General features: G+C 24.4%; 3 protein-coding genes across 5 annotated transcripts in view; 1 reads left to right on the top strand and 2 right to left on the bottom strand.

Annotated features, from left to right (window-relative positions):
- The window catches only part of LOC129609623 (protein Lilipod), a 34834-nt gene extending 23242 nt beyond the window's left edge, over positions 1 to 11592 (top strand). The window contains exons 3-10 of one of the 3 annotated variants that reach the window (XM_055521667.1): positions 281 to 420; positions 1982 to 2215; positions 2820 to 2888; positions 7034 to 7189; positions 7271 to 7593; positions 7669 to 7900; positions 7963 to 8119; positions 11445 to 11592. In XM_055521667.1, coding sequence (XP_055377642.1) covers positions 281 to 420; positions 1982 to 2215; positions 2820 to 2888; positions 7034 to 7189; positions 7271 to 7593; positions 7669 to 7900; positions 7963 to 8119; positions 11445 to 11469 — 1336 coding nt within the window. In that variant the 3' untranslated portion in view covers positions 11470 to 11592. Of the gene's footprint in view, positions 1 to 280; positions 421 to 1981; positions 2216 to 2819; positions 2889 to 7033; positions 7190 to 7270; positions 7594 to 7668; positions 7901 to 7962; positions 9964 to 10958; positions 11232 to 11444 lie in introns of those variants that run through there. The other 2 variants (XM_055521666.1, XM_055521665.1) reach the window with 2 other exon arrangements.
- On the bottom strand, positions 3107 to 6356 carry LOC129609763 (tetratricopeptide repeat protein 12-like; the record flags this gene model as incomplete). The annotated part of the gene is made up of 4 exons (XM_055521881.1): positions 5998 to 6356; positions 5718 to 5927; positions 5327 to 5449; positions 3107 to 3317 (listed from the first exon to the last, which is right to left on the bottom strand). Coding segments are annotated over exons 1-4 (732 nt in total), but the record flags the coding sequence as incomplete, so codon positions are not given.
- Positions 11593 to 11772: 180 nt separating the features above from the next.
- LOC129609624 (coiled-coil domain-containing protein 149) lies at positions 11773 to 13999 on the bottom strand. Its single transcript, XM_055521668.1, has 7 exons — positions 13798 to 13999; positions 13291 to 13728; positions 13091 to 13234; positions 12926 to 13033; positions 12757 to 12838; positions 12482 to 12620; positions 11773 to 12425 (listed from the first exon to the last, which is right to left on the bottom strand). Exons 1-7 carry the CDS (start codon positions 13855 to 13857, stop codon positions 11909 to 11911), a joined length of 1488 nt encoding a protein of 495 aa, XP_055377643.1. The 5' UTR covers positions 13858 to 13999; the 3' UTR covers positions 11773 to 11908.
- Between the last annotated feature and the right edge of the window lie 1489 nt (positions 14000 to 15488).

Here is a 15488-nt window from a genome sequence, read left to right as displayed (position 1 = left end):
TTTTTTTTAATTTAGCACATTTAATCATAAAAATTATGATCAATATATTCTAATAGTTTTTTTAAATAATGATTGTGTTTTAAAGTTTCGAATGAAAATTATTTTTAAAACGAGTAAAAGGAAAACGAATTTGATTTCTTTAAACCTCTTTATGTAAATATGGTGATGCTGAATACTAAAGCATTTATACATCTTACATCTTACAAATAAAGTTTAAAACAAACATAAGTATTTATTTTAATTTTATTAAATTTATTTTTTTCTTTCCTACATATTTCAGTTTATGGTTGTGCACATTTTCTTTGGCAATTGCTGTTGGGGCTGCATTACTTTTACCAATTTCGATAGCCAGCAATGAAGTTTTATTATTGTATCCAAATAGTTATTATGTTAAATGGTTAAATAGTTCATTGATCCAAGGTAAGTTCAATGAATTTCAGTTCAATTTTGTATTGTGTATAAATAACTTTTTGGTAGTATATATTTATATATAAAAAACCAATTTAATAACCAATTAAATAAGAAACTAAATTTTATTATTGTGATCTCTTATATCTGGATATTATTATACATACATGAATGTAAATTTATATTGAAATTAAAATAGAACAAGTGCATTAAAACGTACTTACTACATACATTTATACATTCATTACGTACATAAATTAAATTTGTGTATGATGGCACATTAATCAAAAAGCCGAAAACAAAAAAAATAGTTTTCATAAGTACATACTTATACATATTTTCTTTTAAAGTCAAGATAAGTTTGTTGGTATTATATAAGTGTATATAGAGTGTTTCGCATTAGTTGGCAAATAATTTCAGGGGTGATTTTTTGATCAATTACCAGCAAAAAATTGAATGTTTGCGGGGTTGGATAGAGAGGGGGGGGGGGGGGGGGGGAGTGCAAATGTACCCGTTTTCGAGAAGCACCCTGTTGGAAAAAAATAACCACATTTTTCCTGCATCTAAATAAATGCTTACAATTTCAAAACCATGCGACATTATAGTAATGACTGCGGGTTGACTTCACATGCGATTGATTTCTTTGAGCTATAATTTTCGAGATCAAGTTCGTAAAAGTCAGAATTTTTATTATTTTTCCGATTTTTTTTTTTTTTAAACTCGAGATTTCTCAAAAAATTCTGTTACGAGTATTATTCATTTTTTTTTGTTTTCTTCGATGCGCTACGATGAGAGCTAAAAGTTAACCTATATAACATTTTCTCATAGTTTTGCCAGTAAAACACGTTAAATGTGTTTAAAAAACATGTGAAAAATAAATTTCATACTACTTAGAATTATTTCATAGATTCGCAAAATATTTTTTGTGTTTAGTATGTATAATAAGAAATTTATATGAATTTCCGAAATTATTTCCTATCCAATAAATGCGAAATATATTTGCCAATATATGCGTAACACCCTGTGTATGTAGATATAAATCAGCGAATATATGTTAAACACGTTTAAAAAGATTCTTGCACATTTCGAGTTTTGTATCTGTGTCACAAATTGGTGATTGCATTAAATATTGATTTGACAGGGAATGTAAATAAGCAAGTAAATATAAAACTTTTAAAAATTTTGTGAAAGCACGCAGACAATTACTGAGAAGCACGCAGATAACACGAACGACATGAGAAAATTAAAAAAAGAAAGCTCTCTTGAGTTTTTATTTTCTCTGTTATTTATTAAATATTTAAAAAAGCGCACATGAGCAAATTATATTGAAAATGTTTACATATTTTAAAATAATATAACATAATATACCGAATTATCAGGAGTCACGTATATATTTCAAATTTTATTTCCGAAAAAAAATTTGATAAGAACAAATTTTTGAATTAAACTTTTTTTTTACAAGGTCAATTCAAATAGTATATGTATTGAAATGTAAATATATTTAATTTTTGATAATTAAAAATAATGTACTAACAAATTCATTAATATTTTTATTCTCTTAAAATTTTTGCAGGTCTTTGGAATCATGTGTTCCTGTTCTCGAATTTATCACTGTTTGTATTTCTTCCATTTGCATATTTATTTACTGAATCTTGCGGATTTCCTGGCCATAGAAAAGGAATTATTGCCAGAGTGTATGAAACATTTACAGTTTTTAGTTTATTAGCAGTTGTTGTACTTGGTCTAACATATATACTGTCAGCTTTAATTGATCCAGAACGAAGTGGAATTTTAAAATTAGTTTTAAGTGAGTAAATTTTTCATATTTATTATAAAACATTATCTCTATACAAACATTTTAATTTTTATAGAAAAATAAATTATAAATTAAATATTTTTTTAAGAATTTTCTGTAGAATTTAGTATATTTTTCAACTGCTCCTGTAAATTTTCTAATTTGAGTCGTTTTATTAAAAACTTTTGCATAAGCACTTCATTTATTTCAAATGAAGGCTGAAAATGCTACTGTTTGAGTTCTTAATCAGTTTATTATCATTTTTTGTTAACATAAGAATGCAATTGAAATGAAGCTTTTTTTGTAGTATTGAATAACATACAATTATTTTTTCAGATCATTAAACATTAAAAGAATGTGTATTCTTTATAAAATTTTATTGTTATTGCAATTAAATTGAATTAGTTATTAATTAAATAAATTGTTATTTAAAAAATTTTGTTTGATTGTAATGAATTGAAAATTTTTTTAACATAGAAAGTATGCGATTCTATTTTTCGTTTGTTTTTATTCATTAAATGCATTGAACCAATAAGTTTTAACGATCAGCTTTTATATATAATACAAACAAATGTCTATATATGTTAACAAATGTCTTTTTTTTTTGTAATTTCAGGTTTAGGGAGTGCACATCTTCCATTTTTATATTCATGCGTATCATTTATAGGTGTGCTATTATTACTTGGTGAGTTATTGTGGAATTACATATAAAAACAATTTAATTTTTGTTACAAATATTGCATGTGCTGTGCATTACCAAACTTCCGTTTTGTGTTTGTATGTTTTTTCGAAGTTAAATTAAATTAGTTCTACAATTTACTTCAAATATTGTAAAATAAAATGATTAGAATCGTTGAGTTGGAATGTTTAAAGCGCCTATATCATATTTTTTATCTATGCGTTTTCTAATTTTAATTTTTGAACGTAGTCATCAATATATTCGATCTCTTTTGAATTATTTTTTTTTGCCATTTTAATACTCATTTCATAGTTTTGATCATCATGTAGATTTAAATATGCTGTTGCACGATATAACCAGCTGCGCAAATTCTTTTCATCCAATTTATTTACAACAAAATCACAATCGTTGATTGCACGTTTGAATAATTTTAATCTAAAAATATAAAGAAAATAATATATGTATGTAAAACATAAATAATAAAGCTTCAATTAGTTTCGTAACTAAATCAGAGATAAAAAAAAAAGGTATAAAGTTTGTTTACCTATTCATGCTACAGGTTTTTTTAATATGAAATATTGTTTAAAAAAAAAAATTAAATATAAATTAAATAAAATGTTCTATTCTTTTACAGTATTATAAACAAATAGTCTAAGTAGCCGGGCCGGGATCATAAAATGTAGTATAAATTAAAATATTAAGAATTGCAATGTACACATTATGTTATATTTAGCATTAAGGGAATTGTACATTATTAGACTTAAAATTAATTTCTCTTAAAATATTGACATATTTAGAATTAGAAATTAATTTCTCTAAATGTGAATAAGTAGCTTAATTATTATTAAAATATTTTGTTTCTAAAAATCACACTATGACAGAGTGCTTATAATTTCAAATTTTTTCACATTTGTAACCAAGTTTTTGGTATAAAAATATTAGAAAATTCAAATTAATTCTTTTAAACATGCAATTTGCTCTTGAAAAAATTATTTGACTAAAGAATTTCAATATTATCTTTCATTCACCACATTTACAAAGGTCTCTCGCTACATGAGGTGATTGAGGAACATAAACCAAATAAAATGCATACTTGTAATTTGTATAAATAAATACAATAGTCTAAGGATTTGATTGTGTTAAGTATACACACAATAATACATTAAAAAACATTAAAATGCCTTTGAACCTAATTGGATACTTTAAATTTAATTAAATTCTTGAGTTCTTTTATTTCTGAACAAAACAAAATCTTATTTTAATAAATTTAATATAAAATATACTTAAAATAAAAATTTATTGTTTTGCGAAATTGACTTCAAAAGTCTAAAATTTCAGTAACTAAGTGTAAGTTTAACCCAATTCTGTATATTATAAACGAAATAATTAGTATATTACTAACCGCAATGAACTAACTTACTCGTAACATACCAAATTGGGCATATAAAGAGGTTGATGTTGTACAGTGTATGATAAAATGAATATAATAATCTCTGCTAGTAATATTAAAATGTATTTGATTTCCATTTTGTTTTTGATTGCTCTATATATTTCCAATTAATTTCCGATTTAGATAAAATTAAATATTTTCATCAACAATGATATTTGTTGAAATAAAAAAAAAATTTTCTTATCTAATCTAATACTGTCTTGTTTTCGAAAAATTGTTAATATAATTTAGAAAAACGGAGCAAAAACATTTTGAATTTATAAAATAAATAGCATTTTCAAAAAATTTAATATGATTTAAAAATATTAGTTTTCTTCCGAAGAATGGGGAATATTCGATGATTCAGTTTTAACTTAGGTCTTTATATAAAGCAAATTCGATAATTCTGAACTGTAAATCTGCAAAAATAGTATCTTCGATAAGTTTTTGCTACAAAAGAAACGTGTTCGAAAATTACACTTGTACTTAAATTTCTAAAAGATTTTAATAACTACTGCAAAAATATTATAAATTAGAAATGGAGCATAGTAGAAAAATGCCAGATACTGAAGAATTACCCGAGTGCGTTTTCTGCAGATTTGTAGAAATATATAATTTTTGTTATGTGCGATATATACTCGTAACGAGATTTATAGAAGAACCAAAATATTTCTTCAGAATCTTAAATGAAACTTCTCCAATGTACCAGAACATTTAAATTTTCTTTTTTAAAAATTTATTTTTAACTGTGTATTTTTTTACCCGGGAACTTGTATTTCTTTTGTCATACCTAAATTGAAGTGAATTTAGAAACGTTATGACTCCATTTTGCAATTTAATAATATGTATTGAAAAAATATTCATGATTATAGTCAAAATTTTACAATTTAAAAGTAAATTTAAATTAAATTAAAAAATATTTCTCAATTCGTTTAAAAATTCGATCCGAGGAGCTATATTCGATAAACAAATAAATAAACATGTTAAATTTTTAGATATTTATAGTGTTAATTACTTGATGTAAGTCAAAGCACGATTACAGTATAAGATCGGACTGTCTTTAACATGATCAATTGCTTTCGTATAATGATTAATTGCCTTTTCGTATTCTTGTTTACGGAATGCTTCATTGCCAAGTCTTTTCATTCATGTAAATAGGAGAAAATAAAAAACAAAGAGATTAAAAAATCATTAAAACTAATTGAAACAATAATAATGTATCTTAAAATAAATTACGTGCAATCAATGAAAATGCAAAAATTTTCTTTTTTTTACTTTCTTTCCAATTTGTACCACTTAACCTGAAGTTATTAATTAAATTGAATGAAAAATTTATGATTTTTACGTTAAATACATTTTAAATTTTTGCATCATCTTTGAAATTAAACTATTTTGTAATAATTTACTGTCGAAAGTTATTTGCAATCATTTCATTTTCACGACGTGTTTCGGTTCTTTGTTTTGCATCCTCTTCAACTTGTCTCATAAATGTGAACTGATCCATTTCAACTTTTGTTTCATCTTTCCATGCTGCTTTATTGATTACAGTTCGGTCATCACGATATTTCACAATAAATGAATCTTCATTGTCGACATCGTTAACATTTCCTAACATCCTATAAATAAAATTCAATTTAAAATGAAAATGTTCACTATTTATCTAATACATCATGTAGATCTACCTACCTATCAGCTTCCTTTAAACCTTCGATTTGTTCATTTTGGTCGGGACTATTCATTTGTTCTAAAATTTTTTGTACGGCTTCTACTTTTGTTTGAAAAATTTCGAAATCTTTTTCATCATCTTTATCAGATGCCTGTATATTTTGAAGAACATCATTTTTCATTAACTTAATTTCTTCTGGATTAGACATTTTTATTTTTTCTTTTTGAAATCAATGGCCTGCGAAAAAAATTATTTCATTTGAAAAATATTAACGTTCTGAGACAAATTATTTACAAATATTGAATAAATAACAAAAATTTTATGGTTGCTACGAAGAAAAATAATTAAGTTTTAACGACAGTGTGGTACGTAAAACACAAACAAAGCCGATATCTAATTCGAAATGGAACATTCAAAATTGTTGGAATAAATGAAATCAAATTTTGTTTTTGTTACAAATAGAAAAACAAAATATTTGTGGAATATTATCGAATTCTCAAATCTATGTTTTTTCAACTTATATAAAATAAGATTAAAAAATGACGAGCCTTTATATTTCATGTTAAATTGCAATATTTTAATCGATTTTTCAACCAATTTGATCGATAAATGAAATTGAGAATAACTTACATTATCAGGGTTATTTTAAGAAACTGCATACTATTATGTTTTATTAAAAAATTCCATAGAAAAATTAAAAAATCTCGAAGACGATGAAGAAAACTACATTTTAATTTGTTGATGTTGTCATCGAATGTGTTCTTTTGAGTTTTAATCGAAAAAACGCTTAATATTTTGTATACGAGATCCGATTTAATTTAAAAATTTGCTTGGAATTATTTTAAAATTATTTTCAAAAAGGAGTTTTGTTTTAAAATCATTTAATGAAATTTTTTTCTATCTATCCATACCTGTCGCATTAATTTTTTAGGATATATTTCTTTATCAGTAATAACTTTTCGTTTGAAAAGTTTGGCAGAATTAAAAGCTTATGTACACGTCTATCATAATGCTTGTTATACATACATATGCATAATTAAATATTTCTTTTTACAGTTTGTACACCCTTTGGTTTTATTCGACTTTTTGGTGTTGTTGGACAAGTTCTTGTTAAACCTCATCTGTTGCGTGATGTTAATGAAGAATTTGCTGCATTTAATTTAGAAGAGGCGAGTGTTAAACGAAAATTAGCTAATGTAATAGCTAACATAGGTAAGATAGGAAAAAAGTTGAAACTGTAAACTAAATGAACTACATAATGTGTATTACTTTTAAAATATATTCTATTTTTAGAACTTCAAAATGTCAGCACAAGTGACGCAAATGGAATTCATTCGGGTATAATAAATCCAACATTAAAAAGTTTATATCAGAGAAAGCCAATTAATGGTAATGTGGGCAATGAGCCAGCTCAACTTTTAGAAAGACTGAGAGAATTAGAGTCTGAGAAGAGAGAATTAAATAAATTGAAAACTTCTTCATCATTTCAAAGAAATTTCGTTTATCCATTTGCTATGCTATTACTATTATTTTTAACAGTAATAACCATATTTTTAGTTGTTGTCAATACGTTAGAATTACTAATTGGTATAAAAGCGCTGCCGTTAAGTACAAGGGTAAAAAAATTACTATATTACCTTTTTATTAAATAAACGTTTTATTAACTTGTTTTTTCATATTATATCTTTCAGCAATTTACTTTGGGTATAACTTCCTTATCAAAATTGGGGCCAACAGGAGCTGCTTTAGAAGTATTCATAATATCATATTTGGGAGCAACTTCATCTGTTGGTTTATACACAATGCCATTCATGAGAATTGTAAGACCCCAGAAACATAAAACGTCATTAGCACAATTAATATTAAATTGTGCCATTGTACTCATGTTGAGTTCAGCTTTACCATTATTATCCCGAATATTAGGTCATATTTAAAATTTAACATTTTGGAAACAAAAAAATAAATCCATATTTCTTTTATTTTAGGAATTACAAATTTTGATTTATTGGGAGATTTTGGAGCAATTGAATGGCTAGGAAATTTTCAAATTGTTTTGTTTTATAATTTAATATTTGGTACAACGACGGCTTTATGTTTGGTAAATAAATTTACAGCAACTGTTCGACGTGAATTATGTGCGCGGTTAGTTGAAAATTACTTCATATTTATAAATTACATATCATTCATCAACTAGCTAATATTGCATTTCTATAGAAAAAAATAATAATAATGTAAATTAAAAACAAAGGACATAAATAGTAAATTATTCATCGTCATCATCATTAATTTTCATCAATAATAATTTAATAAAACATTTATTTATATGTGACATTAAAATAAATTAACCTAATGAATATTAATAATTATGCGTCTATATAATTTAATAACGAAAAATTAAAGCCATAAGAGTGTTTCTTATATTATTTTAAGCATATGCTGAACAAAATATACTTACAAATTTAACGTGCTAGGTATGTAAAAAATGAAATTAAGTAATGTTCATATTCTTACATTACTTTCTAATGGAACCATTGTTTTTAAAAACTTATTAAGATTGTTTATTATAACAAAATAATTTTTAAAAACTAAAATTTTTATATATTTTATAGTAACTATTAATATACCTACATAATGTAAACAAAAATACTGTGAAAAAAAACATAAAAAAAATGTAATACTTTCAATTATTTTAATTATTTTTTTTTTAATGAGTGTATTATTTTTTGTGAGTGTATTTTACAAAAAGAATGTCTTATTCATAAAAAGCACAAATTACGATTTTTGTTCTTCATTTTTTTGAAATTATTTTGTAAGTAATGTTAGCACGAAAATGATGCGTTCTTTTGGACTAATACATTTTTAATTTAGTTCACAATAGTTTATACATCTTGATATACATTTTACTTTTGTTAAAAAATGTTTGCCGAGGAAAAGAAATTGTCAAATTGTTCGAAATATCATGAATTTCGTAATATTCGTGATAGTATTTTGAAATGCGTTCTTGAATCATTAAATATGAATAAAAATACTTAATTAGTTTTATTTTTGGTGACTATTGGAATTGAAATGCTGATTAGCTGAGACATTCTTTTGTAAAATTTTATAATTTATTGCTTTTTATTTACTTTTCTTATGTTGTTTTGCATTTTTTTTTATGATATTTATTTTGTCATTGTTTAGAACTAAAATCAATTAGAGTTGTAAGTTCTGAATTGAAATTTTGTAAAATAGTTTTTTTTAACTAGTCCTTCTGATATAAGATTAATTTTTTTAATAACACATAAAATTAGTAAGTATAAGTCTGCGTTTTGTTTTTCATAATACTGTTCACATTTGCATATAAAATAAATTATTACTTTTAGAAATATTTTTTCATAATATTTCGACTAAATAAGTGATAAATTATAAAATTAATGATTTTTTAAAGTGAGCCAAATATGTATTCTAAAATCACTTTTATAAGTCTACAATTGAGTCAACATTCTTTTCTTTTTTTTAGCAAAAAAAGTTAATTAAATTTATAATTAATTCATTAAACGAATAAATTGTAAACGAAAAATTTTTGAATTTCAAAGTGAAATTTGTAATAGAAGAATATAATTAATATTTTACATTTTTGTTTTAATGTTTAATGGTTTGAATAGTTTTTCTTATTTAAAATTTAGTTAGTGTGAATTGAAAGAAGTTGCTTAATATGTATGTTTGAAGTATTAGAAAAAGTATGATAAAATCAAAAGTTGCTGAAAAAAACGCAAATTTTATAAATAAATTTTTATGTTACATATTATTCTAAAGATGTTTATTTTTTCTTTTACGAGATTGGAATTTTTATATTTATTATTATTCCATTAATAAATATGTATGTAATTCTAAAATATTTTTGTATTAAAAGTTCAAAAATTGTTTATGCACACATATACAGAAAGAAAGAAAGACTAAAATTATAAGACTTACGAATAATATAAATTATAGGTAAATAAAGCCAATAACAATAATAAAAACAATTAAATACAAAAACAAAAATGAATATTGTAAAATTTATGTATTATTTATATTTTGCTCTTTCAATCAAATATTTTTAGCTGAAGTTGCGTTATAATTTGATTTTTAATTAAATTACTAATAACATAAATTAAATATAATTTATACTTAATATAATATTCTATACAATATTCTATAACTTTATGCTTGTACTAAAACTTGTTCTAGTTTTAATAATTATACTTTAATAGTTATAGTTTTATAATTAAACAAAATAATTGTTTTAAGACTAATTTTAAATAATTTATTAAAACATATCGTTAGACAAACATAAATTGGAAAATTGAACAAAATTATTCCTAAATATAATTGTTCATTGTTCAAGACACGACTGTAAGGACATGTTATGAAAACAAAAATTTTGTATCGAAATTTTTAGTTTTGCAATTTTTTTTGGTACAAATGTTTTTTTACAAAATTAAAAATAAATAAATAAAGAGTATAAAAAAAATTAATTTTCTTTTGCATTTCAAAAGAATTGATTGCATATTTTAAATATATTTTGCTTAAAAAATGTTTGTTTATTATTTAAAATACGTATGTATGTATTGTTTGAAATAATTTGTTTTGATTTTTAACTTGATTTTGAATTGTATTTTGACAATAAACTAATAAAATCTATGCATTTATTATTTAAAAACAAACATTTGCAAATTATTTTATTTAATAATTTTCTATTGTCATTTAAAAATATTTTCAATTTCTTAGATGGTACATTAACAAATATGAAAGAATAATAACTTGTGGTGGAAGGCTCATACACTAAGTAACGATAATAACCGACACCTTAAAAGTATCATTAAATTTAATAATTTAGCATCAATTCATTTAATTTTCATTTTAATATTTTCTCCATTTTTATATTTTCCCTTAATTAATTTACGTCAAAAAAATGTGTAAAATCGTTTGATAAAAAATAAATGAAATAAACTCTTTACAGATTGGGAGCTATATTTTTGATTGGATAATTGACCTCGAAAATTTTATGTCAAAACTCATAAAATTCACGTTTTTTGCGTCAACGTGAAAATTGATACATACATACTTTGCAAATACTGTGATCAAAATAGTTCTTATGGAAAAATTAGAATAAATAAAAAGGATTTAATAAGCATAGATCAAAAATTTATACCTACATGAAATAAATTTACAACTCATTTGAATTGAAGTTTTTCTGTGATAAATAGTTTTATTTATAACGATTAAATATTTTACATCATTAGTAAATATATTATACAATCATAATAGATATATAAATATTAATGTACATTATTATTATTATTGAGAATAATTAATGTTTTCATTTCATAATTTACATATTGCACAAAAATATCATTCATTTGTTTTAGATTTTTAAAATTACATGATGATGCTTTATTTTCGTTTTATCTTTAATTAGGTAATGAATGATTTTTTTCTTTTATAGATTTTCGATATTTTTAAAAATCTGATTATCTGATAAGGTGAGCTTAATTATGTATTGTATTTATGTTCCATATAAAATAGACTTTTATTTATAAATTGGAAACAATTGTTACACAATATGTAAAAATAAATAAATATTAAGTGAACATGCGAGGTTCTAATTGTTTACGTCTAAAGAAGAGGTAATTTTTTGTAATGAAATTATAAATATGGCAATTATAAATAAATTTTCTTCAAAACTTATTAAAAACAAATATATTTTCGAAATCTCTGAAAAATTAGCAAAAATCAACGGGTATATATATATATATATATAAAACCATACACAATAATTGATAAGTATTTTATAAAGTCGCATAATATATATTAGTTAGTTATGCTTCTATCGTATATGTATATAACATACTAAATTAATTAATAAATTTTACTATTAGTTTCCAATTTATATTCAACTTTTTCTTTGTTTTATGATTGTAAAACATTTTCCTCAGTTTCTTGAATATCTTTGGCATCTAATGCATCCAAAGCATTTTTAACAATAGCAGCTAATTCTGGAGGAAAATCTTTTAAATCTTCTAGTCTTTCTTTTATTATACTGTTCGGAACAGTTGATAAGCTATCTGCTTCTACACTAGAGGATTTATTTTTACGAGAAGCTATGATTTCACTTAAGTTACTAGGATTTTCATATTCTGACGATATGATACTACTATTGTTTGAGTTTGTGGATAGAGATTCCTCATTTTCATCATTACCATCTTCTGATATTTGGTCGTGGGATTCAGAAGACATAGTTCCAGAATCTTCAGTAATATTATGGGGTGACTTTGGTGTAGGTTCCGTATCTATATTTGAAAAACTATACTCATTTAAGAGAATCTGCGATGGTGAAAAATTCGTTGGTGCATTTTCGTCTTTTTGCCCATTATGTAAAATCAATTGAATTCTTTGTTCTAACTCGGATATTTTGGAAGCTAATATTCTAAAATAAATATAAACGTAAATTTGGTAAATTAAAATAAAATATTGACTTTATACTTGTTTGTTTTTTTTTGATGTGTAAGAGCTAAAGTTTTATCATTTAGGTTATCCAATAAAGCTAAACAAAGTCTTTTAAGATCAGCTATAGTTTCCGCTCTTGATGGTAAGTCTGATTCGCATTCAAGTAAATGTTTCACTAGTAAATATAAAACATATTTTAAATACATGGTATGTATGCAATTCAAATTTAGAAAAAAGTTCTGTAGTTCTTAAAATTGGATTTTTTAATTGAATTTAAAAATCTTGTGTTAGTGTAAATGTTTCTAAATTACCTTGGTTATGAGAAATTATGCTATCAATGTTGTTAGTTCCTAATTTAATAATTCCCTTTTTTCTTTTTGTATCAAGCATGCTCTTTTAAATTACACAAGGTTAGTATTTAAATCTTTTCACCTCACATACAAATCAAGTTAAAAAGATTTAGTATTTTATTTTACTTACTTTATATTTATTAGCCGTTTTTTGTGCGAATTCCATTTCCCATTCACAATGTTTTAACATTTCTTGCAGGTACTTATTTTCTAAAATCAAAGCGTCTAGGTCAACAGTCTAAAATTGAGTAAATGTTAAATTGTTTTGCTAAGAAAATAAAATGAATATATATACATTTGGGTGACTATCATTCACTTTTAAAGCGGTTAGAAGTTCGTGATTCAAACGATGGCTTTTGCATTTGTATGCATCTCTCTCTGAAACAATTTCTTCTTTTTCGTCAGTCAAAACTTTTAAATCGTAGGTTAATTGGGCGTTCTAAAATCGTATTATGAAAATAAATCAATTTTTGTCATTGTTTGTTTTGTATTTACCTTTCTTTTAATATTTTCTAAATGAGCGATCATATTAATTCTTTCTATTTTCCAGTCTTGTTCATCTTTCCCATCTATTGAAAGTTTATCTTGACTTGAATTATCTGTACTTGTTATAGATTTAGTATCTGTATTTCCTTTTTGTCTTAAAACCTTGAGATCTCCCTGTACTTCTACCAACTTTTGTTTTAATGCCTCATTTTCGGTGGTTAATTTTATATTTTTTTCACGAGTTTCATTTAACAAAGTAGCGACTTCATTACCATTGAAGCCGACATTACTATAATCAGTATTTCTTCTAATGGCTGTAAAACGAAGTTGTAATGTCTCCGCCATTAATTTAAATTGATCTCTTTCTGTTCGAAACCTTTCTAATTCTTGTCGCATGATTTTAACAGCTTCATTCTTGCTTTGCAATTTTCTGTGTAAGGCTGATGCCTACAAATTTGTTCAAAATGATGTATTTATTATGTGAAAATATGTTTTAAAAAATTTTCAACTTCTCACCTCAATGTTATATTGATCTCCTACCAATTCTAGATGTTCTCTGGGATTTCCACGATACATTTTATAAATGTTTTGATATTTAGAAAAACATTACAATATTGAATGGTTTGTCCATTTTTTTTCTTGATTTTGCAAAGAAAAGAAAAAATTTACAAAATTATCCACATCACTATTATTCCAAATAACATTGAAAATTATGAGAAAAAAATTAATTGACAATCGACATATAACAGATGTAAAGCAATCATTTCAAATGTCAAAAAAATATTGTATTAAACGGAAACACAGCCCAAATTTTCGTTCAAATATATTTTAATAGATAGCGCTGTAACATATTACAAAAAGATTACAATTTCAAAGGAATATTCAATTTGTAAACAGATAGATGTAGTAAAAATTAAATATTATTTACTTACAGCAGAAATAAGTAAATTTTAATAAATAATTGTTTCTGCTTACAGATATAAATATAGAGTTGTTCCATTTTTAATTTTTACTGTGGTTACTGCTATCTGTTGAGAAATAGAATAATATTGAATATTCTTTTGAAACTGTAAATATTGGTACTATGCTGACTGTAAAAATTTATGAAAGAGTTGTCATAGACACGAGTAAATCCATCGGTTTGTGTTTATAATAATTTAGAATTTTTAGGGTATCCTTGTAAAGGTGACAAAATTTCAAAAATATTTAGTATTTTGTTTCAACGCTATCAATACGAGTATTACGACATTATTTTTTATTTCTCCTTTTTTGTATGCTCTGTCCTAAATGAAAGATCAAGGTCGCAGTATTAGTTTCTACAAATTTTGAAATTAATGCAAACTTATGTAAATAACGTTAGCTCTTTCTAAATATTCTGACATAGACGTCGCCCATTTCAAATCTTAAATTCAATAGTACATTTTGCTTCTTTTGAGTATTTTTTCGAATTTTTTCTTGTCAAGTTGTTTTGTTATCGTAAAATGTTTTTTGTTACATGGAAGAAAAATTGAACAGGAACTAAGTGAAAACCATTTACGCAAAATTGCGCAATATGATTAAAAATAAGGTGATAAAAAAGGTGGGCAAAAATATTTTGTTTTGAGGTAAAAAGCTCGTTTCATCAGGAAAGTGGACCAATGATCGGTTCGCGTATAAACGATTTGGAAAACCGGTATAAGGAGCTGAATGAGAGTTCCGCAAACTCAGGGCAAATCTAAGATTGGATTGGAAGAGACAGTAGAACGTAGTTCCAAATGGCACTGAAAAATACAAAATAGGTGTGGTCGTGTACGAAACTGATGAAGAGGAGTTGGCTAGAGAAACCGATTGGTTTCATGAAATCAATCGGTTGAATTGAAGAAATTCAAAGAAGACAAAAGCTAAGAGTTCATCAGAAATGGAATCGGCACTAGAAATGAATAGCATTAAATTAGAGAAATTGCCACCAAGGAAAAATGCTCAATTTAAAAAATGTAAACCTCTGTCGGTAATAATGAGTATTATAATTAATTACACGCAGTTAATAAGAATCCTCAAAAAGGAAAATATTGACGTAAAGGTAAACATGATGAACATTGATCAACTAAAAATAAATGATGAAAATGAAAATGAAAATAGACAAATAACAAAAGCTGTTAATAAAGCCAAAATGGAATGGCATACTTATGAAAATAAATTGACGAGGCCAATTAAAGTAATGGTCAGAA

This window comes from Condylostylus longicornis, unplaced genomic scaffold, assembly GCF_029603195.1.
Source record: "Condylostylus longicornis isolate FDR11 unplaced genomic scaffold, ASM2960319v2 ptg000040l, whole genome shotgun sequence".
NCBI lineage: Eukaryota > Metazoa > Arthropoda > Insecta > Diptera > Dolichopodidae > Condylostylus > Condylostylus longicornis.
This window is presented reverse-complemented; position numbering and strand designations above follow the sequence as displayed.

Coding starts and splice junctions, on each gene's coding strand:
- LOC129609624 (XM_055521668.1), bottom strand. CDS start 13,857: ATGTATCGTGGAAATCCCAGAGAACATCTAGAATTGGTAGGAGATCAA. Junction 13,235..13,290: donor TAGAAAATATTAAAAGAAAG/GTAAATACAAAA, acceptor ATACGATTTTAG/AACGCCCAATTAACCTACGA. Junction 13,034..13,090: donor TGAATGATAGTCACCCAAAT/GTATATATATTC, acceptor ACTCAATTTTAG/ACTGTTGACCTAGACGCTTT.